Source organism: Papio anubis, chromosome 12 (genome assembly GCF_008728515.1).
Source record: "Papio anubis isolate 15944 chromosome 12, Panubis1.0, whole genome shotgun sequence".
NCBI classification, from domain to species: Eukaryota; Metazoa; Chordata; class Mammalia; order Primates; family Cercopithecidae; genus Papio; species Papio anubis.
Genome location: NC_044987.1, coordinates 68,258,722 through 68,283,695, shown reverse-complemented (window position 1 = coordinate 68,283,695; position 24,974 = coordinate 68,258,722). Strand labels below are relative to the sequence as shown.

The 24,974-nt window shown below is 48.6% G+C and overlaps 2 protein-coding genes across 9 annotated transcripts; one reads left to right on the top strand and one right to left on the bottom strand.

Moving 5' to 3' along the window:
* Nucleotides 1–927: 927 nt before the first annotated feature.
* Nucleotides 928–13,667, top strand: C12H11orf16 (chromosome 12 C11orf16 homolog). Its single transcript, XM_021926108.2, is given in 7 exon segments — nucleotides 928–1,654; nucleotides 4,256–4,412; nucleotides 6,598–6,832; nucleotides 7,622–7,777; nucleotides 7,780–8,265; nucleotides 12,228–12,449; nucleotides 13,295–13,667. Coding segments are annotated over 6 exon segments (1,401 nt in total). The 5' UTR covers nucleotides 928–1,487; the 3' UTR covers nucleotides 12,428–12,449; nucleotides 13,295–13,667.
* On the bottom strand, nucleotides 13,664–22,323 carry AKIP1 (A-kinase interacting protein 1). Of its 8 annotated transcripts, none has more exons than XM_009186638.3 (6): nucleotides 22,244–22,323; nucleotides 21,796–22,023; nucleotides 20,939–21,019; nucleotides 18,512–18,616; nucleotides 16,070–16,150; nucleotides 13,664–14,088 (listed from the first exon to the last, which is right to left on the bottom strand). In XM_009186638.3, exons 2-6 carry the CDS (start codon nucleotides 22,015–22,017, stop codon nucleotides 13,945–13,947), a joined length of 633 nt encoding a protein of 210 aa, XP_009184902.1. In that variant the 5' UTR covers nucleotides 22,018–22,023; nucleotides 22,244–22,323; the 3' UTR covers nucleotides 13,664–13,944. The 8 variants fall into 8 exon arrangements, 6 of the variants coding, with proteins under 6 accessions (XP_009184902.1, XP_009184903.1, XP_009184900.1 ...); XM_009186639.4 differs by having other exon boundaries at nucleotides 22,253–22,271; XM_009186636.4 differs by lacking the exon at nucleotides 22,244–22,323 and adding an exon at nucleotides 22,196–22,214.
* Nucleotides 22,324–24,974: the final 2,651 nt, after the last annotated feature.

Below are 24,974 nucleotides of genomic sequence, written 5' to 3'. Positions count from 1 at the left end.
CGAAGTCTCCAGATTCCTGCTGATTGGAGAGGTTCAGGAACATGCCCCTGCCTAACCAACTTCTGGGGCCAGACGAGGATGGAAGGGGTGACTGACATCACTCTACTCCTGGAGGTGGTACCCTGGCCTCCCTATTGCCATGGATCTGCCCACTGTAACAGAACCTGGTAGAAGCGGGGTATGGATGTGGGGGACACCTCCAAACTTGCCTGCATACCAGGAACATAACCAGTGCGCAGTGACTGTCAGAGGTCTCCAAATACGAGCCCCTCCCACGAGCGGAATCTGGACTTCTGTTCCTTTGTTGCCAGTGTCCACGCCTCTCCCTCCAAATGGTCACAACACCTCTGCTCCTCAAAGGAGTCCTGCCTGTTATAGACAAACAGGCCCACACCTTTGGTTATTTTGGTTTAGACTAGGGACAAATTCTACCCTAGAGTCCCCAAGCCGCCAGTGGCTCCCCCACCCCTGCCTCTAGTGTGTACAGGGAGGAGGCCTTCAGTTTCGGTGGAGGAGGCTCCTCCCTCACAGGAGTCCCCTGGGATCCTTGAGGGCTTCCCACCACCGCTGACTCTTCTAGCAGTGGGGCAGGGTGAGTTTTGGAGAACTGAGGCTACGCTGACCTTTCTCCCTCCCTCCTCCTCCTCTTCTCTCCAGAGGGAAACCTGGAGAACACCCCCTCCCCCATCACTTCCTGCCCCACCCCTGCCTCCAAAGGCCTCCTGTTGGCCTCTCTGCATGCTCAGTGCACTCACTGGCCACAGAGGACAGCATCCCCAGGCTGCACCCACAGCAACCGGCATGGCAACCAGGAGTCGGTTGTGCTGAGGCCCTGAGCCCCAACTGTCAGAAGGGGCCTGAGGCTGAGGTGGAGGCTGGGAGTTTGGGGCTGTGGGTAAGTCCTTTTGGGGTCAGACCTGTGGACTTAGGCAGGGGCGGATCCTCACAGGGCTCTGGTGGGCTGCGGCGGTGCGGCTTGATCTTGGGCCCTGGTGACAGCTGTCTCCTCTGAACGGAGCTAGAAAGAGGATAGACGGCCCTGAGAGCTCAGCTCACCTGGGGCCAGAACTAGCCTTGTAGGTGGCCGGGGAGGAGGAAGGAGGAAAAATACTAATGTAAATTGAGCTGCTGAATACGCCAGGTGCCTTCCATGAATTCTATCCTGAGTGTAACTGGAGGGCAGAGGTTAAGGGAGCACACAGCCAGCAGGTTGTGAGGGAGGATTTAAAGCTGGGCTGCTCTAAACTCACAGCTCTTGCTCTTCCAATCCCTTCCCTGTTTCCTGAGTGGAGGTTCCCAAAGCAGGTGACTCAAGGAGGAAACTGTGAGAGTTTGTGGGAGCAGGTGGGGCCGTGCATGGACTCCACTGTCCCCAGAGTCAGCTAACTGCAGAGCTGAGCCCTGCCTCGCCCAGGCGGCCACCGCTGGCTTTAAGCTGCAGCTCAGGGAGTGGTGGTGCCTATTCTCAGGTGGATCCTCTGAAGGCCATGGACTCCTCCACGGGGCCCAGGATGCCTTTGCTCAAATACTGCAGCGTGGCCACAAGCCTGAAGGCCCCTGGCTGGGACGGTGCTGCTCCACTGTGGGACCTTTCCTTCACCTACCCCTTTGCCCTCCAAGCACCCTGGCTCACCGGGCACAAGCCCCTCGCAAGGTACCTGTCTCTGCCCCTCTGGAGGAAGTGGGCGCCCCTTTCTTTTTTCCTTTGTTCTTGGCTGTTGGTGGTAGACCTTGGTGGAGAGACTTGCTTCCTGAGAAGGCGGAAAGGGGTCTTCATTGTTTGGCTTATGATTGGTGTATCTGTGTGCGGTCTGTCATTCCAGCCTACACTGTGCTCCCAGAGCCCTCCAGGGTTGATCCGGCTTTAGCAGAGTTGCAGATGCCACAGTTGGCATGAGGGAGAGAGGGCAGTTAGGGATAGCCAGTTACCAAGTTTATAGCTCATTTTACCATCAACAATGAGACTTGGCTGGGTGTGGTGGCTCACGCCTGTAATCCTAGCACTTTGGAAGGCCGAGGCAAGTGGATCACTTGAGGTCAGGAGTTCGAGACCAGTCTGACCAACATGGCAAAACCCTGTCTACTAAAAATACAAAAAAAAATTGGCTGGGCATGGTGGCTTACGCCTGTAATCCAAGCACTTTAGGAGGCCAAGGCGAGTGGATCACCCAAGGTCAGGAGTTCGAGATCAGCCTGGCCAAGATGGTGAAACCCCGTCTCAACTAAATATATAAAAATTAGCCAGGCATGGTGGCAGGTCCCTGTAATCCCAGCTACTCAGGAGGCTGAGGCAGAGAATTGCTTGAACCCAGAAGGTGGAAAGGTTGCAGTGAGCTGAGATCGTGCCATTGCACTCCAGCCTGGGCAACAGAGTGAGACTCTGTCTCAAAGAAAAAAAAAAATTAGCTGGGCGTGGTGGTGCATGCCTGTATTCCCAGCTACTTGGGAGGCTAAGGCAGGAGAATTGCTTGAACTCCGCAGGCAGAGGTTGCAGTGAGCCGAGACAGCGCCATTGCACTCGAGCCTAGGGAACAGAGCGAGACTCCATCTCAAACACAAAACAAAACCAAAAAAATAAAAAAAATGAGACTTGCTCTGGCACTATAGGAGAAATCAGCTAAGGGGGGGTCTCCAGGTCCCTCTTCAGGTTCCCTCAGTACTCCTCCTTTGTCCAGGATTTTCCTAAATAGGATCCTCAGTCCGCTTTCTAAAGCATAGATACAAGAGGCCAAAGGCACCACAGCCTCTATGCACACATGGAGCGTGTCAGCTCCAGGGACTCGCATTCCTGCTGCCTGATCCATTGTGCCCATGTTAGGGACATGCCAGCTTGAATGATCCTTAATGGCTCCCTTTCGTGATTCACCCGGTGGACCATCCTGTTCAAAGCTAGAGTTAAGCATTGGACTTTAGATGCCAACAAGCACAGGAGGGAGGCTGAGGGGGACTGAGGGTAGCTCAGCATGGGCCTGCAGGAGTTCCTCAGCACGAACACCATGGGTGCTGTGACAGCATGTTGATGACAGCAGGAGGCAGGCAGGCCCCCTTTGCATTCAGCCTTGCCCACAAAGTAAAATGGCTTCTTCAAAAACCCAAACCCTGACTCAACAACTCCCCTAGACCAACTGTCCCTGACCACAACATTATCCGGAACTAGCATCTCCTTTTTCTGTCCCACAACCCCTTAGCTCCTCTGGGTTGTCCCTGCCCAAACACTTCCTCATCTCTCTGACCCCACAGCATCAAGTGGCATTACAATTTCACACCCTTGGTATTACTACCCAAGCTTCCACGCCTCATCCTGGAATCCCACACGCCACCTTAAGATTTACCTTCCTGGCACTATTTTTTTTTTTTTTTTTTGAGACGGAGTCTCACTGTGTTGCTCCGTCACTAGGCTGGAGTACAGTGGTGCAATCTTGGCTCACTACATCCTCCGCCTCCCGGGTTCAAGTGATTCTCCCGCCTCAGCCTCCTGAGTAGCTGAGATTACAGGCGCCCGCCACCACGCCCAGCTAATTTTTGTATTTTTAGTAGAGATGGGGTGTCACCATATTGTCCAGATGGTCTTGATCTCTTGACCCCATGATCCACCCACCTCGGCCTCCCAAAGTGCTGCGATTACAGGCGTGAGCCACTGCGCCTGGCCCCTAGCGCTCTTTTCTTTTTTCGATAGGGGGTCTCACCTTGTCACCCAGGCTGGAGTGCAGTAGTGTCATTTCAGCCCACTGCAATCTCTATCTCCCAGGTTCAAGCAATCCTCCTACCTCAGCCTCCTGAGTAGCTGGGACCACAGGCTCATACTACACCCAGCTAATTTTTTTGTATTTTTGGTAGAGATGGGGTTTCACCATGTTGCCCAGGCTGGTCTTGAATTCCTGAGCTCAAGTGATCCATCCGCGTCAGCCTCCCAAAGTGCTAGGATTACAGGCGAGAGCCACACTTTTCCAGTCTGTTGTCTAGTGTAGGAACAAGCATTAATTAACTTGAATGTATCAAGGCAAATTACCTTTTGGTTGCCTTGAACCAACTCCCAATCCACCAAGGATGGTTCCCTTCACTGTCCTCTCCTACTGCCCCTCCCGGAGGTTTATCTTATCCTTCTGGAAGTCATAGATTGCCACTTTCCATGTGGATTTCTGTTCCACATGCCTTGTGTGCTGTGGTGCACCTCAGATGTACCTGAGAAACATGTTTCTTGATGTGTTTAGGGCTTGTTACTCTCTATCCACTAATTCCATTTGCTTTTTTCCAGGCACACCTCTTCTTGCCCGTGTCTCCACATTGCCGACCCAGCATGGCAAGGGCCTGGCTGGCTGGGAAGAGCTGGAGATGCTGCCAACACATGGGTCCTGGCAAGAAGGGAAGCAGATGGCTTTTACTACTGGGCTCAAATAAAGGCTGCTCCTGAGGCAAGTCCCTGACCCTCAGTATCTCCCTGGCATGCTCCTCTGGGTGGCCCTGTCATACCTGACATGCCTTGGCTGTGTGCGTCTAGCAGGCTGGTTTTTTGGATAAGCACAGCTCTCTCATGGCCATGTTGTAGAAGTGAACATGTAATACCACTGAGTGCGTTAGTTTGCTAGGGCTACCTAACAAAGTGCCACAAACAGAGTGGCTTAAACCACAGAAATGTGTCATCTCCCATTTCTGGAGGCTGGAAGTCCAGGGCTTGGCAAGGTTGGTTCCTTCTGAGAGCTGTGAGGAAGAATCATTCCCATGCCCCGCTTCTGGCTTCTCATGGCTTGCTGGCAGGCTTTGGTGTTCCTCAGCTTATTGAGGCATCACCTTGATCTCTGCCTTTACCTTTACGGGGCTTTCTCCCTGAGTGTGTGTCTGCCCACATTTCCCCCTTTATAAGGACATCAATTACACGGGATTAGGGACCTGCCATATTCAGTCCTCATCTTAATTACATTTGCAATGACCCTATTCCCAAATAAGGTCACATTCTGGGGTCTAGGACTTCAACATATGAATTTGGCAGGGGGCAAGGCATGGTGGCTGACGCCTGTAATCCCAGCGCTTTGAGAGGTGGTGGTGGGACGATTGCTTGAGGCCAGGAGTTCAAGACCAGCCTGGGCAATATAGCGAGACCCTGTCTCTACAAAAAATTTAAAAATTAACAAGGCATGGTGGCACATGGCTGTAGTCCCAGCCACTTGGGAGGCTGAGGCAGGAGGATCACTTGAGCTCCAAACTGATGGCACCACTGCACTCCAGCCTGTGGGAGGAGGGTGGAGGTGGGGCACGGGACACAATTCAATGCATAACAGAGAAGAAAATGTACTTTAAAAGTACTTTGTTGAGGAAAATTCCGTGTGTTGAATGAACACCAGCCTAAGGGAAAGAGGAATGAGATGTGTTTGCTCACATGCATGGGTGTGTGCTGGTACACAGAGAAGCATACTCCTGCCATGCTGGGGGCCAGGCCTGGCCTGTACTTCAGTGGCTACTCACTTCTTTTTTTTTTTTATTTTTTTTATTTTCTTTTTTTCAGAGTCAGACTTACTTTGTGAATGTAGATTCATGAAGGGAAGACTAATGTAAATTCTTTAAAAATATGAATTTCAGAATTTCCAATCAAAAGTCAGTTTTTGGCCTGGTGTGGTGGCTCATGCCTATAATCCCAGCACTTTGGGAAGCCAAGAAAGGTGGATTACCTGAGGTCAGAAGTTCGAGACCAGCCTAGCCAATGTGGTGAAACTCGTCTCTACTAAATATACAAAAATTAGCCGAGCAAGGTGGTGGGCTCCTGTAGTCCCAGCTGCTTGGGAACCTGAGGCAAGAGAATCGCTTGAACCTAGGAGGCGGAGGTTGCAGTAAGCCAAGATCATGCCATTGCACTCTAGCCTGGGTGATGAGCGAAACTCCATCTGGGGGAAAAAAAAAAAGGTCAATTTTCAAGTAATATGTGAATTAAAATGAAATTCTAGCAAAACTTTGCTCGAATATAGTTTCTGTCCAGTGATTTGGTAAAAATAATTTATAACCAGTTTATTTCTCTTCTAAATCACAGAGTACTTGAAACAGCCTGTACTTTTAAGTAGCTGCATCACTGTTCTCTCACTTTTGCTATTCACTTGCTTAGCTAACCCTTTCCTCGTCGACTGTAAGGGCGGTGCTGAGGGCAGCTCTGTGGCCACAATCTCTCCTCGCCTACATGAGCCTCACAGGTGAACAACCATCCATCCCTGGTTGGTCTTGGACACAGGAGCGACGCTTCTTGGGGGTGCTGGAAGGAGGGGATCGCATTGAGAAAAGGTCCAGGGAGGACCCAGGTTATTCCTGGCAATTGCAGGTCAAAAATTTGGTAGGAGGAAAGAAAACCAGGCAAAGGAAGGGAATGGAAATGGAGAGGCAAGAAGTGTTGCCTGAGGAAGAAAGAGATTCAGGGAAGCCCAACCGTGCCACACAGCCTGCCTATCTCAGCTATGACTGGCTTGAAAGAGCATCTGCCTCATCCCTTCTTTAGGTGCCTGTCACTGTTTGGAAGGCAGTCCCTGGGCCTGGTTTGGGGGCATCGTAGGGAACCTGGGTGCTCCCTCTTGTACTTTGTAATGCCAGTTCTTATTCTGAGTGTTTTCTTTCCCACAGCTGGAGAGACAGGGGGTCCTGCTTGTGGAATTTGAGGCTCCTCTTGTCGCAGGCCCAAAGCTGCCAGCCCAGCAGCAGAGAGTGGTCTTAGAAGAGGATGTCATTCCTCTCTCACCATCTGTAGGATACTCACTGAGACCAGGGGACAAGGTGCTGGCACTTTGGCAGCCAGGACAACAGCAGTATGGTCCTGGCACTGTTCTTTTGGGCTTAGAGATGAGAGATCCCCGGAGAGGTAAGAGAAGCTGCTCTGACTCATCAGTCCCCAGAAGGAGCCAGGCTATAATCAGGCCAGATGAGAGAGCCAAGGGTGCGTCTACAGCTTAGGGGTTTCTAAGGCATTAAGAAGATAATTTTTACCCCCTTGCCTGCTGCTTAATCTTGAGGCAGCAACAGATGCCTCAAGATGCACACTGTATCTTTCAGATTATAAAAAAAAAAAATTGTAATCAGGGTAAGTGGCCTAAAACTCTATGTCTATGTTGGTTAGCTAAACCATGGTTTAGCTACTCACGACCCAGCTCTCACCAGGTCCTCCAGGGACCGGACAGTCATCTTCTGCCGGGTCAGTCAGCACCACTGTAATTCAGAGAATGACAGAATGAGGCTTCTACTGAGAATGCATTTTGGTTTTGACAAGAAAAGTGAGCCCCTGCAGGCCACTGTAGTCCAGGAGGCAGGGAGGCTCAGGCAAGTCCTCGGGAAGTGGAGGTAAGTATGATGCAGGTGAAGGATGTTCCTGGCAGGCTCTCCACGGAGAGGTGCATGTGAGGAGCCAGGCAGCCAGAGCACAGGGGCCGGGCTGAAGCTCTGCCTTTGCCTGTGTGGATAGGAGAGGCTTTATCCCACGATTAGGAAGTGGAAGCTACTTGGGAGGCAGAGGCAGGAGGAGGGCTTGAGCCTGGGAGGTTGAGGCTGCAGTGAGCTATCACTGTGCCACTGCACTCCTGAACCAGACCCTGTCTCAAAAAAAAAAAAGGTAATTGATAATTATAACAAAATTTTGCCATTTTTTGTTATATAGCATCAAAGGAAGAAGAAATCACTGTTCATTTCTGGAATGGCAGAGCCGCTAAAGTGCCCCTAGGTGGGGTCCAGTCGGTGTCCCTGGCCATCTGGAAGAAGGCTGTGGAGAGGCTGCACAAGTCTTTCACCAGGGAGCACCCCAGGCCCCTTCACTGGCCCCATGCTGCTCTCTGCTGGGGCCAATCACTGGGCGCATCACTAACGAGCTTCCTCCGGGCACTCCATTCCTGTGCCCTCTCTGCCACCCTCATGCCTGCTGCTAGCTGCTGTGCCAGGGCTGCCTCTGTGGCTGCCCCCCATGTGGCACCACTTGGTGGCCTCTAACCAGGACCTCAGAAGTCACAGCCAGAGAACTTCCAGAGTTGGAGCCCCCAGCACAGCTTTTGCCCCTGGAAGGTCCTAAAGGGGAAAAAGTAGCAACGCACGCTCCCCTGGCTGTCTCCTCCTCCTCCTCCTCCTCCCGTGAACAAGACGATGTGGAGAATGATCTGGAGATGGGCCCTCCCCAGAGACTGATGGTAAACAGTGCAGTCAACACAGATCCCATCCTTCTTGAGACTCCTTTGAGGCAGAGTGGCCTCTGCCAGCCTGAGTGGAGGTATTGGAGGAGAAACAGGCCTGAGCCACGCCCTGGGAAGCCAGGTATGCCAGGGGAGTGGGCTTGCCTTCTAAGGCAGGGGCTGGGGCCCTGGCTCCCTTCCCTCCCACATGTCCCTTAGGAAGCTGATGCACGTGTCTACTCTGTTGGGACTACAGTAATCCCTGGGAGTCTGGTCATGCTGAAGGGGAGTCTGGTCATGCTGAAGAGGAGGCTGTGGGAAAAGGGAAATAGGTTTCCATTTCAGCTATGAGGCCCACAGGAGCAGAAGGATGAACTGATCTTTGTGCTAAGGTTGCATCCCTATTTAATACCTGCCTTTTTCTTTCTTCACTAGTCTCTACTGACAGGGCACTGCCATTGTCTGTTTTTAGCCCCCTCCTTTTTTCTTGGAGGCCTTGGTTTTTCTCTAGATGAACAGTACAAATGCCTCCTGGTGTTGATGAGAGTTGATGCACTGAAGCATAGAAACTGGTCTTAAGCATTGGTCATGAGGCCCCACTCTCCTGCTGGGCCCCTCAGTAAGTCAGCGGGGAGGACCTGGGCACTGTGATGTGCTTCTTATCCCTCATGGCCAACAGGAAAGCCGTGTCCTGTTGCTGCTGGCAGTCTGCAGCCAGCCCCACACTGTATCACCTCCAGCTGAGAACTGTGTGGTGGGCCCTGCTAGGTTCCAGGAGCCCATTCTATCTAAATTCCCAATGGAGCCTGGAAAGAGCAGAAGCCTGTCAGAGCTGTGTGAAGGAGGTGGCCCTTGACAAGATTCTGGGGGTCCTGGGGTCACTGAACATATCTGGGGCAGGGAGGCTGTGAGGTGAAGGAACACCATTGCTAAGGGCTTAGATCTCTAGGCACTGCCCACACTGGGACCCGCTAGGGTTCCCTGGTTGAAACCATAGCCCTATTTCTAGCACAGTAACTGAGCCAGAAGGACTGCTTAGCCCATGAGAGTTTTTTGTTGTTGTTGTTTGTTTTTTGTTTGTTTGTTTTTTTGAGACAGTCTCACTCTGTTGCCCAGGCAGGAGTGCAGTGGCATGATTTTGGCTCACTGCAACCTCTGCCTCCCAGGTTTGAGTGATTCTCATGCCTCAGCCTCCCCAGTAGCTGGGATTATAGGTGCATGCCACCATGCCTGGCTAACTTTTGTATTTTTAGTGGAGATGGGGTTTTGCCATGTTGGCCAGGCAGGTCTCGAACCCCTGGCCCAAGTGATCTGCCTGCCTCGGCCTCCCAAAGTGCTGGGATTACAGGCATGAACCATCAAGCTGGCACCAATGAAGATTTCAATCTTGCTCCAGGGGTAACGACTTTATTAGTGTTCGGTTCCAGAAAGTTGAGAAATTGTTTGTAAAGAGAAGCTTTCCTGGTGACTCCTCTGAACCCCTGGGCTTTGGGAGGGGAGGGGTATGTCTGCTGCACTTGGATTTTATATGAGGATTTTCCCCCTATATCTCAGACCCAGCTGTGCTCGTCCTCCACTCTCCAGGAGGAAACTTTATATTGAAAATATAAAATGGGGAGGTGGGTCCCAGGCTTCTGTGAAATGGGTTACTCCAATCTTGCAATGGCAAGCCTTGGCAGCAGCCACTCAGAAATGGTGATTTCGCCAGGTGCAGTGGCTCACCCAGCACTTTGGGAGGCCAAAGCGGGGGCGGATCACTTGCAGTCAGGGGTTTGAGACTAGCCTGACCAACAAAGCGAAACCCCGTCTCTACTAAAAATACAAAAATTAGCCAGGCGCTGTGATGCACGTCTGTAATCCCAGCTAGTTGGGAGTTTGAGGTACCAGAATCAGCTGAACCCTGGAGGCAGAGGTTCCAGTGAGCCACTACATTCCAGCCTGGGTGACATAGTGAGACTCTGTCTCCAAAAAAAAAAAAAAAGAAAGAAAGATATGCCAGTTTCTTTCTCCATTTGAAAGAAATGCAGCTATGGAGAATTTAGCATGCAAACACTAGAGTTTGGCACCATTTTCTTTATATTATCACTTGTAGAGAGGGCATAAAGAAAATGGTACCAAACTCTAGCATTTTCATGCTAAATTTTCCATAGCTCCCAATGCCTCTTGCTCCAGCAGAGCCTGGAGAAAGAAAAGCTGTACCTACCCAACAGAAAAGGGTCTGTGGGGAGCAACTGAGACAATACCAAGCCCAGCATAGGGGAGAGGGACAACCAGAGGGGCCATGGGGGCCAGAGATGCCCTAGGTACCACATCTGTGTTCCTATTGCTGTGGCTTGCTCCATAGCAATCTCTAGAAGGGTTCCAAACCTGATTAAGTCCAAACAAATTTCCCCTGGCCCTAAGTTTACACAGCTCTTACTGCTACTGCCCGAAGCCTACACCTACAGTCTCTCTCCATCACCACATTTAAACAGATCCACTCCAAAGTTATTTTCTCCCCTGAAATAAATTCTAATAATCGACTATAAAGAAGAGAACTATAGTATCTTCAGGTAGTTGGCCCAGCTTTCCCGTTAAATACTGGATCTTGTGTTATGCTCTAGGGAGAGTTCCTGGGGCTGACCCGTGAGCATCATCAGCATGTTCCCAAATATATAGAGAGCATGCCCGAGAGGGGGTGTGGAGACATGGCCATCCCCAGCCTTCACCACACACATGGGACTGCCTGTCACAGCTTACTAGTTAAGAGAAGCACAGAAAACCACATGTGGGTCAGGGCTGAAACAAGGCAAACACCAGCGCTTTGCTTTTCTCCCCTCCAGGTTTTGTATCTTTTAAAGGAAATATGCTGTTTTGCTTCTCCTAAACATGCTTGATGTTTAATCAGTTCCTGCTCTCAGGACTCGATATCCATTCTGTCGAGTGCTGATGCTCGACACTCAATTTTGAGCTTTGCCTCTCACAAAAGCTCTTGCATAGGTTTCTCTGTCCTCCACACTTTCCCTTACTTTCAGTTACAGGCAGTGAGAGGTTACAGTTAGATTCTAACAGTCCTAGGGAGGCCAGATTGTCAGCTGCTGGCAGGGAGGTGCTTTCTGCCTCCTTTGCTTATAACTGAAACAGGATTCAATCTGTAGTTGTAAAAGAAACATAAAAAGCGTTCCTTCCCTTTTAGATTGGTCTGTTCCTCAGGAAGTCACATCTCCCATTATTTCTGTTTTGCCCTAATATATATATATTTTTATTTTTAGAGACAAGGTCTCACTATGTCACCCAGGCTGGAGTGCAGTGGCATGATCATAGCTCACTACAGCCTCAAACTCCTGGGCTCAAGCAATCCTCCCGCCTCAGCCTCCCAAATAGTTGAGACTACAGGTGTGCACTAATGCACCCAGTTCAATTTCTTAAAACTTGTTTTTCCATCAGCTTGTAGTCTCTTCTTTATGGTCCATGTTATCAGTGATCAGTGAAGGTGTCAAAGCTCCTTTAACTGGTGGCAGTCAGTTACCTTTACTTGCCCTAATGGCAGTTTAGAAAACACATCCAATAACTTCTTCACTACTCCAAATCTTGGGTATCAGGTAATGTTTCCCAAAAGCATAAGGGCCAGAAATGATAAAAAATTTTTTCTCTAAAAATAGAAAACATTACATGGACACATTGCATGATGGTAAAATAGGCCAAGTGTAGTGGCTTACACCTGTAATCGCAACACTTTGGGAGGCTGAGGCTGGAGGATCGCTTGAGCCCAGGAGTTCAAGACCAGCTGGGCAACATAGCGAGACCCTGTTCCTATAAAAAACTAAAAAATTAGCTGAGCATGGTGGTGTGCGCTTGTGGTCCGAGCTACTGGGGGCTGTAGTGAAGAGGGGGTGGCAGGCGGGAGGATGGCTTGAGCCCGGGTGGTCGAGGCTGCTGTGAGCTATGATCATGCCACTGCATTCCAGCCTGGGTGATATAGCAAGACCCTGTCTCAAATACATAATAAATGAAAAGAAAACAATGCTGTGAGCTTACAGATACTTCAGTGATCCTTGTTTTAGTTCTACTTATCCCATCAAAATGGTGGCATATTCAACCTAAGTAATTGACTTTTGGGTTTAGGAACAAGATATTCCAACATCTGGAAAGAAGAAAAGGATCACAAAAAGCAGAGAGCACAAACTGTAGTAGTGGGGACTACCACGGAGCTGGTCTTGAAGGCAACCAACACGAAGCCACCGCGGACCCCGCCAGGGGAAGCTGAACACAGAAAGCAGAGTCAGAGCCTTGCAATAGGTCCATGGAACAAGAATTCCCCTTAGACTGAGAGCCCTGAGGATCTAGGTAAAGCAGAATGGCTGGAAAGGGGCTTCCTAAGGACTTCTCACATGGGTCTTAGACTTTTTGGGTCACATCCGCTTTGAGAACAGTAAAACCTATGACCCCTTGTCCCAGAAAAATGTACATACCCTCAATTTTGCATGTAATTTCAGAATGCTTATGGAACTTATGAATTTAATCACAGGCTTCTTGGGGGTGCAAGGATCCCCATTTAAATGACCCTCTGTTCTATGGTATTGGGTAGGGGTCTGCTTTATTAGGCCCTCTGAATATGGAGTCTATTCCTCACTAACAATGGTAATATAGCTCTACTTAAAACTTCATTTCCATCATATAAAATACTGGCACCTTTCCCAAGGAAAGGTGGAAAGGTTTGTGTTCAAAACGAGAGAACCAGGCAATGAAACTGGGAGATGTCACAGTACTGCTGTGGCAGCTTCAAGACGTTTGGGACACAGCAATGATTTTTTTTTTTTTGAGACAGGATCTCACTCTGTCACTCAGGCTGGAACGCAGTGGCATAATCATGGCTCACTACAGCCTTGAACTCCTGGGCTGAAGTGAGCCTCCCATCTGAGTCTCCTGAGTAGCTAGGACCTGAGTAACTAGGCACATGCCACCACACCTGACTAAACTTTTTACTTTTTGTAGAGAGAGGGTCTCACTGTGTTGCCCAGGCTGGTCTTGATTACTGGGCTCAAGTGATTCTCCTGCCTTAACTTCCCAAAACGTTGGGATTACAGGTGTGAGCCACCACACTCAGCACATCAATGACTTTTTAAAATCAGTGACTTTTGAATAAAATTACAGTCAGCATAACAATCCATGGATTTTTTCCCCTTTTATAGGTAAAGAATAAACGTGTATAACTTGAGGAGAGTTACACAGAGTGGCTGACAAGGCCTTCAACGGAAGGAGGCACAGGACAGGCCACAGGTAACAGTCAAATAAGCAGCAGTATCTCCACCCCACGAAGACCTCCCTGCAGATAAGCAGCAGGAAGGCACCTGTTGTGAGGGGTATAGGAGTGTGGGGTCCTGCCCTGGGGGTCCCTGCCAGGGCCCTGGTGAGACTGCTTTAAGATGCCTCTTCCACGGAAGAGAGGGTCAGCCTGCTTTGGGCAAATGTGTCCACAGCCACTCTGCCACCTTTCCATAAAGCCTACTGTTGTACATGAGTGACATTTTTGTTTTACCTCTCAATAAAAATGAATTCTCTTCATTTCCAGTCTCTTTATTATCATAATTAACCTCTACTTGGAAAGCAAGCAGTAAAACCTGTTCAGAGAGCGAATCATATTACTTTCAGGCAAACAAGCATGGAGGACTTCTACACCTCCAGTTAAAAAAGGCACTGAAAAAGACAGACTCCAGTTCCTGGGAAGGCTGACCCAGTCAGCATTAAAAACAGGATTAATGTATAGCTATCAAGAGAATCATACAGTGGCTTTATTCTTACTACTTAAAAAAAGGTGATGTGAAGGCAGTGATGGTCAACATCACATAGGGAAGACCAGGTCCACACTTTGTCCAGAATCAACTGCTACCACATGAGTCTTCTTGGTTAAGTCATTTGAGCCCACAGTGACAGAATAGGTCCCTGGATATACTTCTATGTAGAGGTCCTTAGAAATGTTCTCAGCCTAGAAGGAAAAGAGGATATTAGCAGTTTAGAGATTTTATACCCCACTGCCACCATGGCCCCCCAGCAGGCTACCTGTGCATGCAGAGGTGTGATGGAATGAAGTGCTAATGTGGGAGACAGGTCCTGCTTTCAAGGCTCAGCCTGCTCACGTACAACACTGTCATTTTGGTAGGTCTCAGCCTTTCCTTATTTCTAGAACTGTGATAATACCTCACAAATAAGCATGTGAAAATGCTCTGTAAATGCTAAAGTGTTACAGGAACATGAAGGATTATAAAAAGAACACTCTACTTGGAGTTAGGCAGAGGGAAAGGCTAGAGGCCACTGTTTTGGGGATCAGAAGTAGATAGTGGCACTTAGCACAGATGAGCAGTAATGGCAAGGTAATCGGGAGTGATGAGAGCCATTCTTTTAAACTGTGCTTTGCTAAGTTCACTATTAGGAAGATGATAGGCATTTCTTTTGTCCTAAAGCTCAAAACAATTTGAGTGGATTCCATTTTGTCACTGAAGCAGCAATTCAGCTGGCTGACAAAACTTTCCCTTGGAGGACTGGTTCTCCCAGAGTACAAAACATTGGAAGCCAGAGTTAATGGAAAGATTTTTATTTAGAGCCGAACTGAGTACAATCAGTCTTCCAAGGGTAGACTTCACTCATGGCTGGGAGGCAGGTTACATCAGGTGTGCAGACAGAGGATGGGTCTCATTTCAAATGACAAAAGGACAAAGTCACAAACCAGAAAAGAGCCTGTAATTAAGGGCCAGATTGACAGCTGGGATGCCATTACATGTTTGCTTAATGCTGAGAAGGGGCCACAGGCAAAAGCTGTAGATTCCACTACCACACACAGGAAAAGCCAAACTACTGGCCAGCAAATTGCACTCAGAGGAATAAATGATCATGTTTACATTTTTATGAAATTTCCTCTATTCCTCCTACCTTGCAGATGGATTTGAAGCCAAGTTTTTCCAAAGCTGTTTAATGTTGTATTCTTGCATGCCTGTCCAGTTTCTGCAAAATTGGAAGTCTATAATCCTTTAACTGATGTAAATGTGTGTAACAATGTCATTAACTATTTATTGGTTGTCAACCATGTAAATAGAAGTCACTTTTAGAAAATATGGTTGTATCAGAATTGCAGAAAGCCAAGGATGCTTCATTTGCACACAAGGAGACATAGAGGTAAGGGTGGCATGTGGCTGTAGAACTCCAACACTGTGGAACATCAGTATTACCAAAAGTCTGCAAGTGTTGAGAGGCGTCTAAGCCTTAACAACTTATATTTGTACTAGAAGCAGAATATTCTGAATTGTTAATAACTCTAGTATACTCCAAATCCTGACTAGTAGCAAACTGTATACAAACAAAAAGTAAGAAATGTATTGCGGCACCATGCTGGATGAAGTTCCTTTCCTCAGAATTCTAGCCCTTCCAAGTTCCAAAAAGGATCCCCTGGCTTCATGAACTAATGAGTACTTTACCTTAAAAATGAAAAACTCATTATATGTTTTTACAAAGAAACATTTTTGGAAAATGAGAACAAATGCCTTCAAATGTTGTGGAACCTGATCTCACCAAATGTGTATGTTTCGGAATTTCAGCAATGGTTTTCACTTTGTTAGCAGGAGGATCGTGCCCCTCCTGCTGCTTGAACAGATGGTGGAATTCCAGCAGGACCCAGTGCCAGCTCAGCTGAGCTGTAGGTAGGAACTGAGATGTGAATACTTCACATTCTTTCCAACCACAACTATGAGTTCAGGCACAAAGAGTATCCCTGAAGCTTTGAGTGAAGGAAGAATACCAAGAAAACCCAGTTTTACACTGAACCACAATTTTGTGCACTCCCTTCTTAAGTGTAAGAACATCTCAACTTAAAAATACTATAGACCCAATTCAAATAGCCCTCTAAGAACCATGTCAACTGGTTCATGGAGTTGTAACGGTGGTGAAACCCAGTGCGTAAGCAGTTCCGTACTCACAGGCTGGGATGCCTCTGGAGCACACTCTGATATTTGATAGATGCCTCCAGGACCAAGGGATGTCTTTTTTCTGTCTTTTCTCTGAAGAGACAAGTAGAACACTGATTTGTGCCCAAACTTTCACTTTTGGATTGTAAAGAGAAGTTTTCTTCTACCTTATGAGGAGTTAGTAATTGTTCTGTCAGCTTTTTCTAAGTTGTCATCTAAGTCATTAAGGCATTTTTAAGTGAATTCTGTAAGGTATTTTTAGTCAGATGTTTATTATAATTTTCATCCTTACATGGGCTTTGGAATCAGACACACCTGAGTTTAAGTCCTATCTCTGCTATTTACTAAGAGAGATTAACTTCTCTTGAGCCTTGGTTTTCCAGTCTGTAACATGGGACTCTCGGATTGCAGGGAAAATTTAAAATGCAAAAGTGACACTTAGGCTCTCAATACATTCTCTTCTGTGCTTCTTCTAGGAGTAGGGGTGGTCCTAGAAGGCAACAGGCTGACTGATAAAGCCAATTTCCCTTAGAGGGAACTTACATTTTAAAAGGAGAGTTGGGAATGACTCTTCCCCACATGTACCTAAGTGCACCCTTTAGGGTCAGGTGCACTTAGGTGAGAGTTCAGGCTAGGCCAGAAAAGGGGGCTCAGGACTCAAGCTCTGGCACCACTACTCACCTCCCAGGCCAGGGGAGGCGTGTGGGAGGTGCTTCAAGTGTACACTCAGCCCTTGCTCATGTCCCTGTGTCCACTCTCCCATCCTTGTGCTAAACTTCCTCCCTCTAACACCCCAAAATGGCTGACAGACCAAAGAAGTCAAGAATCCAACTTAGACTCCGGAATCGACTCTGGACTTCAGTTTGCTATCTTTGAGTACAAGCAGGTAGTTTAAAACAAAAGCAAAAACCTAGTCTCCTCAGAAACCACCACCACCACCACCACCTCCTCCTTTGAATCAGTTCAATAAACAGAATCTTTGGCTTCCCCAGAATGATATGTGGTAAAAGGTAAGTTTGTAGTGAGAGGCCCGTAATTGTTACTACCTTTACAAAAAAGTATTTTGTTAAACGAGACCCCCGTCACCACACTTCCCTTGTACTTTCTTTTTAAAAATTATGAAAGACATGGGCCAGGCACGGTGGCTGACGCCTGTAATCCTAGCACTTTGGGAGGCTGAGGCAGGCAGATCACCTGAGATCAGGAGTTCGAGACCAGCCTGGCCAACACAGTGAAACTCTGTCTCTATTAAAAATACAAAAACGGGCCGGACATGGTGGCTCATGCCTGTAATCCCAGCACCTTTGGGAGGCCGAGGTGGGCAGATCACAAGGTCAGGAGATCAAGACCATCCTGGCTAACACGGTGGAAGCCTGTTTCCACTAAAAATACAAAAAATTAGCCAGGCGTGGTGGCTGGCACCTGTAGTCCCAGCTACTCGGGAGGCTGAGGCAGGAGAATGGCATGAACCCAGGAGGCAGAGCTTGCAGTGAACCGAGATTATGCCACTGCACTCCAGCCTTGGGCAACAGAACGAGACTCCATCTCAACAACAAAAAAAAGAAAAATACAAAAATTAGCTGGGCGTGGTGGCAGGTGCCCGTAGTCCCAGCTACTTGGGAGGCTGAGGCAGAATTGTCTGAACCTGGGAGGCAGAGGTTGCAGTGAGCCACAATTGTACCACTGCACTCCACGCTGGGTGACAGTGAGACTCCCTCTCAAAAAAAAAAATAAATAAAAATAAAAAATTACCAAAGACATGACAGTTATGACCTTACAGTAAAAAATGTAATTATTAAAAATCTTTTCCCCCAGCCTGGGCAACATGGCAAAACTCCGTCTCTATTAAAAACATTAAAAATAAGCTGGGTGTGGTGGCATGCACCTGTAGTCCCAGCTACTTGGGAGGCTGAGGTGGGAGGATCACCTGAGCCCAGGAAGTCAAGGCTGCAGTAAGCCACGATTGCTCCACTGCACTCTAGCCTGGGTGACAGAGTAAGACCCTGTCTCAAAAAAAAAAAAAAAAAAAAAAAAAAATCCTATCCCTAGATGTAGAAGAGGATATTTGGAGCTCTTTTTAAAAAAAAATACAGAAAGGGTCTATGTTGCCCAGAATAGAGTGCAGGGGATAGTCACAGGGGCGATCATTGCATGCAACACGTTCCAGGCTTGGAAGCTCTTTTCTTTAAACCTGGCCGAGAATCCCATGGCCCAGGACTGCAGGTTCACCTAAAGATCCTACAGTGGCATCAATCTTATATTTTTGACAACCTCCTATTTCATGTTCATTGCTGTAAGTTCTCTAAGCTTATGAATTTATACATTTCTGTTAAGCCCTGTAATGCCAAGTCACACTGGCATCCAGTAACACAAAGTCTAGCAAGGGCTCTTGAATATAGGGTGTCATATCTTGGTAGACTGAAGGCATGGTGCTGGATAGTTGAGTACACTTACCTGACCATTCCCTATGTCTGAGCACATGTACAGCTTCGACTTGCCTCTGTGATAACGATAGACATGGGTTGCCCCTCCTTCCTCTGGCACAGATGAATAATACTTCTAGAGAAGTAATGTCAAAGATGTTAGCTAACCAAATTGTCTTGTCAAATTTTCAAAAAACCCTGATATTTGGGCAAAGTACAGTTGAGGAGGGAGGCAAGAGAGCAAAGGTGAATTACCTGCCCTCTTGACAGGCCTCTGAAGTCATGCAACAAACGTTAGCCCACCCAAAGTGGCTGCAGAGAAAGAAATGCATTTGGCATCCTCGTGCTGCCACCTGCTGCCTCTGTAGGGCAAGAACGCTGGCTGACTAAGGTGGGCAGGACCATGCTCTCTGCCAGGTTAAACAAATTTCACATCTTTGCCCCCATGTCCAATGCACATATCCTTTCATTTCCTCCCCTAAAAAATGTGGATGAACAGTTCCATGTTTATTGTCTAAGTGTCAGACAAGGACATGGGAAGAGACGGGTACATTTTCTTGAAATTTAGAAACACAGCAGGAAATGAAACATAAACCCAAGAGCTCTGCAGCCCTTTTCTCTGTGCTTCCCGTGCACAGGGGAGTGGAGGGAGAAGTCTCTAATTTAAGAAGAATCTTCCAAAAGATCGGAAAACAGTTACATGTCTCTTGTCTGCTTCCTTCCTCCCCCTCAAAGTTAGCCTTAGACTTGCCCTTGATAATGACTAATGATGAGGACATCACAGCTCTGCTTGTTTTGAACACAGGGTAGGGACACTGTCTAAAACACATGTGACCAGAAAAATGAGAAGCCGGGGAAAGCACTTGAGGACACAGACCTAAAGATGTGTTTTAGTAGCTGCTTCAGACTGTGGAGGCAAACCCAGTACACAATTCTTAATTCTATCTCTAGAAAGCCAAGGGGTTCTGAGGCTCCATTTCATAACAGAGACTTGAACTGAAGCATGAACAGAAAACCAAAATGAAGAACAGCAATTTGCTAAACCTTAAATGAAAGACAAATATTATTGCTTTTACTGAACCATGAACCAAGGGTTTAATCACTTTACAGTAGAGCTGAAGCTATTGATTTTTCTAAAACCACTGAACAATACAAATAAGACAAAAATATTCCCTGAACTATTCCTCACTGGTTGAAGTCCTATTCTTGGAGTCAGGGATTCTTACAAAAGATGTAGAAAGATTAGAGTGTTTTGAGATCTTAACATATGAAACTGAAAAGCAGGGCAGAAACAAGGTATTCTCTTCCATCTCCCTTGTGGATCAGCCTCCTTACAACCATGTAGGACTCACGAAGTGTTAAGGCTGCATGAGGCCAGAGTCTGCTGTAATTCCTAGAAGACAGCGCCTTCCATGCAGGTAATTTCCTTGAATGTTTTCTGGCCTGCCTTCAACCTTCCCTGAGTATCGAAAGATGACTTGGCTGGTTATGGTGGCTCATGCCTGTAATCCCAACACTTTGGGAGGCCAAGGTGTGCAGATCACTTGAGGACAGGGGTTCGAGAGCAGCCTGGCCAACATGGTGAAGCCCTGTCTCTACCAAAAATACAAAAATTAGCCAGGCATGGTGGCACACGCCTGTAGTCCCAGCTACTGGGGAAGCTGAGGCAGGAAACTTGCTTGAACCAGAAGGCCAGGAGGCAGGGGTTGCAGTAAGCCAAGATTGAGCCACTGCACTCCAGCCTGGGTGATGGAGTGAGACTGTCTCAATTAAAAAAAAAAAAAAAAAAAAGGCCAGGTGCGGTGGCTCCTGTCTGTAATCACAGCACTTTGGGAGGCAGAGGTGGGCGGATCATGAGGTCAGGAGATCGAGACCATCCTGGCTAACACAGTGAAACCCTGTCTCTACTGAAAATTACAAAAAAGAAAAAAAAAATTTGCTGGGCGTGGTGGCAGGCGCCTGTAGTCCCAGCTACTAGGAAGGGTAAGGCAGGAGAATGGCATGAACCCAGGAGGTGGAGCTTGAAGCAAGCCGAGACTGCGCCACTGAGACTGCGCCACTGCACTCCAGCCTGGGTGACAGAGCAAGACTCTGTCTCAAAAAAAATAAAATAAAATAAAAATAAATAAACCCTAATATTTAACTTACTTGCTACGGAATTCAGCAAATAAGCTATTTTTCCCCCCACCAGACTGAAAGATCACTGAGGGCAGAAGACCTTTTCTGACTTTTCATAGCTATATTGTCAACTACAGAGTTAGGCATTCAATAAACATTTGTTGAGTGAATTCTAACTTGGATTTACCCCCTGGTTTAAGTCCTCGACTGTTTACAATCTGACCATGAAGGCTGGGCAGGAGAAACAGGTAGTCTCCAGATTCTCCCTAAATTCCAGAAGGATCCCCATTGTGGTCCATCAGCAGGTGATGGGACATAGCTTTGGTTCACACCAACTTACCCCACACTGACTTGAAGTATAGTCCATGAATTCAGCCATTGTTCTGAAGGAAGCACTAAGGGTTGGGGGCCTCTCTTCTCTCTATTTGAATAAATGGCACGTCACAGGTTAGATCTAGGATTCCCTACTGGAGAATAAAGCCATTTCGGAAATAGCCTCCTTTTTACTTTTCGAAAGGCTCTGCAAGTTTATGTCAGAAAGAACGATGTTACTGAGAAATAATTCCAACCCTAAAAGATAGACATGCAATTTATCCAGGACCTAAGAGATAGGTTTGCAGGCTTTCCTCTATTATCAGATGACAGCTGTAAGTTTTTTGTTTTGTTTTTTTTTGAGACGGAGGTTTCGCTGTTGTTGCCCAGGCTGGAGTGCAATGGCACGATCTCGGCTCACCGCAACCTCCGCCTCTCGGATTCAAGCGATTCTCCTGCCTCAGCCTCTCTAGTACCTGGGATTACAGGAATGCGCCACCATGCCCGGCTAATTTTGTATTTTTAGTAGAGACGGGGTTTCTCCATGTTGGTCAGGCGGTCTCGAACTCCCGACCTCAGGTGATCCGCCGCCTCGGCCTCCCAAAGTTCTGGGATTACAGGCGTGAGCCACCGCGCCCGGCCTTTTTTTTTTTTTTTTTTAAGTAACCAACCAGGGCTGAACACTACCGTTATTCTACAGCTACCCAACAAGAAGCTGTCAAATATAAAGAGTTTTGAAAGGACTTTTCCATTCATTGTCCTGATCCTTTCCAGCTTCCGCTAAGGGGAGGTTTCCTCAGGTGCTTCTGCGCTGCGCGCCCCAGGCTCCCAGCGGGCTACCGCGGTGCCAATGACTGGGGCGGTCCCCGGCACGGCGACCCTCACCTCTCCCGGGAAAACGCGCTGCGGGCCGGCTGCCGGCTGTCTCTCTAGGTGGGGCGCCTCCCGGGCAAGGACCCCCATGCAGCCTTTGGGACGCTCCAGGGCATGCCAGTCCACCGCCCTCCTCTTGGCCCGCTCCAGCACTTCTAGAGCCAGCCTTGCTGAACGCTGCAGGGAACGTCGGTCCACCCCATTCAGCGCTGCGGCCGCCAAACAGTTGTCCATGGCTCCCTAAGTGGGCACATAACGTACAAACGCCGGCGGTTCAGCTGGGCCGCCGCAACCCTGCTCCAAATTCGGGTGGGAGCCCCAGCCTCGACCTCCCTGGAGACCACCGCTCCTGGTCCGCCCCCAACGCAAACTCCAGCGGGAGCCTAGCCAGGACGAGCCCTAGCGCGCCCACCCCTTCCATTTCCATCTGCCCCTTCCGCTACTTAGGGAACCCCCTCACCCGGCTCACTCGTCAAGGCGCATGCGCGCAGCGCTATCCTGGAAGCAGGACAGGGCCACAGCGCTCCCGGCGGCGCCAGCCTCAATTAGAGCCGTGGCCGGAAGGCGCGGAGGCGGGGCAGCGCGGCGGCAGGGCAGCGCGGCAACGGGGCAGCGCGGCGGCGGGCGAAAGCGCGGCGGCAGGCGGCGCGGCAGCGCAGCAGCCAAACACGCCTTCTGCGCCCGCAGCCGTGAGCACGTCTGCAGCGCGGGATTGCGCCAGCTGTTGAAGCGCTGGAGGCCGGGCGCCGGTAGCTGGGAGCCGGGGGCTGGGGACCGAGTTGAGCCAGCCTCCCAGGACGTCTGTCCGCGCTGTCGGAGGAATCCCTGGGTGTGGGGCTGGCCCTTAGAGGACTACTGCGCTGCTTAACTTGATGGACCTGGGGTATAAAGGCAGGTGGTCTCCTCTTGGGCTAAAAAATTATGGGGTACCAGCTAGGTAGGCAACATCGCGAGAACCCGTGTCCACACAAACACACACACACACTCTCACTCACTCTAACCAGGAGTGGTTATGGGGTACCAACTAGGTAGGCAACATAGCGAGAACCTGTGCCCACACACACACACAGTAGGAGGAGTGGTGGCGCGCATCTGTAGTCCCAGCTACTCGGGAGGGTCGAGGTGGGAGGATCGCTTGAACCCGGGAAGCGGAGGTTGCAGTGAGACGAGATCGCGCCACTGCACTCCAGCCTGGGCGACAGAGCGAGACTCCGTCTCAAAAACATCATGGGGAACAAGGCAAGTGCCTCCAGCGCCTCTTTCTGCTTGGTCTACATTTTGGGGTGTCGCTACTTTTGTTTGAGGAGGTGATTAGGCCAAACTGTGTGGCTGCCAAGGTGGCCTTTGGAGAAGGGAACAGCTCGGGATGGAGGCGAGACGGAGGCGGGGTTGTCTGCAGATGTTCCTGGCCCCCAGGGCAGAGGGCGCCTGAGGAGTTGTAGGGTCTCTTATAATCTCTTACTGCAGCTTTCTCGCCCCTCCAGGGTTAAGTACGGATTCACACATTTTTGGAGACCTGTTCTCTTGGGGTCTGACTCCATCTTTCAGGAAGGCTGCATCATGTTTAAGTAAGGAACTGTGAATGCTTACTTAAACCATGTTTAAGTGAGGACCTGTCACTCCACTCCGCTAGTTATTTGATAGGAGATACAACACAGGCTCTCACTGCTAATTAGTGACTCAGCCGCACCACCCAGCGCACAGCAAAGCGCTGATGCTTAGGAAGGTCCCCTTTGAAGGACACGCTCAGTGGGGGTCACTTTAAGGGACACAAAGAAATCCTCCTTTAAGTCTCCTCTGTGGTTCATGAAAAAGCAAAGAAAGAAACCCTCCATCGTCACCTAGTCTCAACAGATGGCTTGATGAGCAATTATGAGGTACCAGGTGAGTAGTAGGAGACCAATACGACCTCCGTCTGTACTATTTAATTTTTGCAAATTTTCTGTTTTCCCCTCATAAAAAGGAATGACAGTGAGTGAAACCCTTCGTTATCCTTGACATGATTTTTCATTTTAGTGGTATTCCAAAACATTCCCTTCAATAAAGGTTCATCAAGTGCCTCCTTTAGCACGTAGTGGTTATACGTGCATGGGGTCCTGTATTCCATCCGATCCTGATCCGGATCTGACGATCGGTTTGCCCACCGCCGCGCACGCAATAATACCCACGAGCCCACCGCACGCAACACGTAATTTGCAACGCACTGGTTTGTTTTCTCCTCCTCCTCCCTCCCTTCTTCCTCCTCCTTCCTCCCTCCACCTCTTCTTCTTCCTTCTCTTTTTGAGACAGTTCCCTTTGTCGCTTCAGGGTTGAGTGTAGTGCTGCATCTCGCTCACTGCAGCTCCGGCCTCCTGGCCATTTCTCCTGACTCCAGCCTCCCCGAGTAGCTGGGACTACAGGCACCCGGCCACCACGCTTTAGGCTAATTTTATATTTTAGTAGAGAGGAGCCACCAGAAGTAGCTATAGGATAGTTCGATCTCCTGGATCTCATGCGATCCACTCCGCTTTGGCTCTCCTCCCAAAGTGCTGGGATTACAGGCTTGAGCCACCGCGCCCGGTCTAGTATTTACTATTTTGTCTGTCACAGTAAGGACTGAAAACAGCTCTTGAGTGTGTGAATTGGGTTGCCATAGGGATTTTGTGAGATAATTCCTGTAAAATGCTTAGCACAGTGCCCTGCAAAGACAAAGTGCTCCATAGACTTAGCTAGCATTAGTATGTGCCAGGCACTGCCCTAGGAGTTGTGGGGAACAGAATGTGGATCAGACTAACGGAGAATAAAAAAGAGGGAAGAATGCACATAAAATCTATAATGCCAAGAACAAAATATTCGGACATGCCATAAGATTGACACAGATAAAATGCTATCAAGCTTAGGAGACTGTGTTCAGCTGGGAGGATCAAGAAAGGTTTTGCAGAGAATGTAGTTTTCAAGCTAGGCCTTGAAGGATGACCTAGGAATTAGTGAGAGAAGAGGTAGATGAGAGACCTGTTAACTGCGTTTACAATAAGTGTGGCTAGAGTAGGACAGAATTTGGTCCTCTTTATTTTTTATGGATTTCAAGGTTTTAGCACATTCCTCATAGGGTTATTGTGAGTATCAAGCAAGTTAATATATATAAAGTGCATTAATAGTACCTGGTACATAGTAGGTGCTCAATAAATATTAGCTAGTATTATTATCTTAAG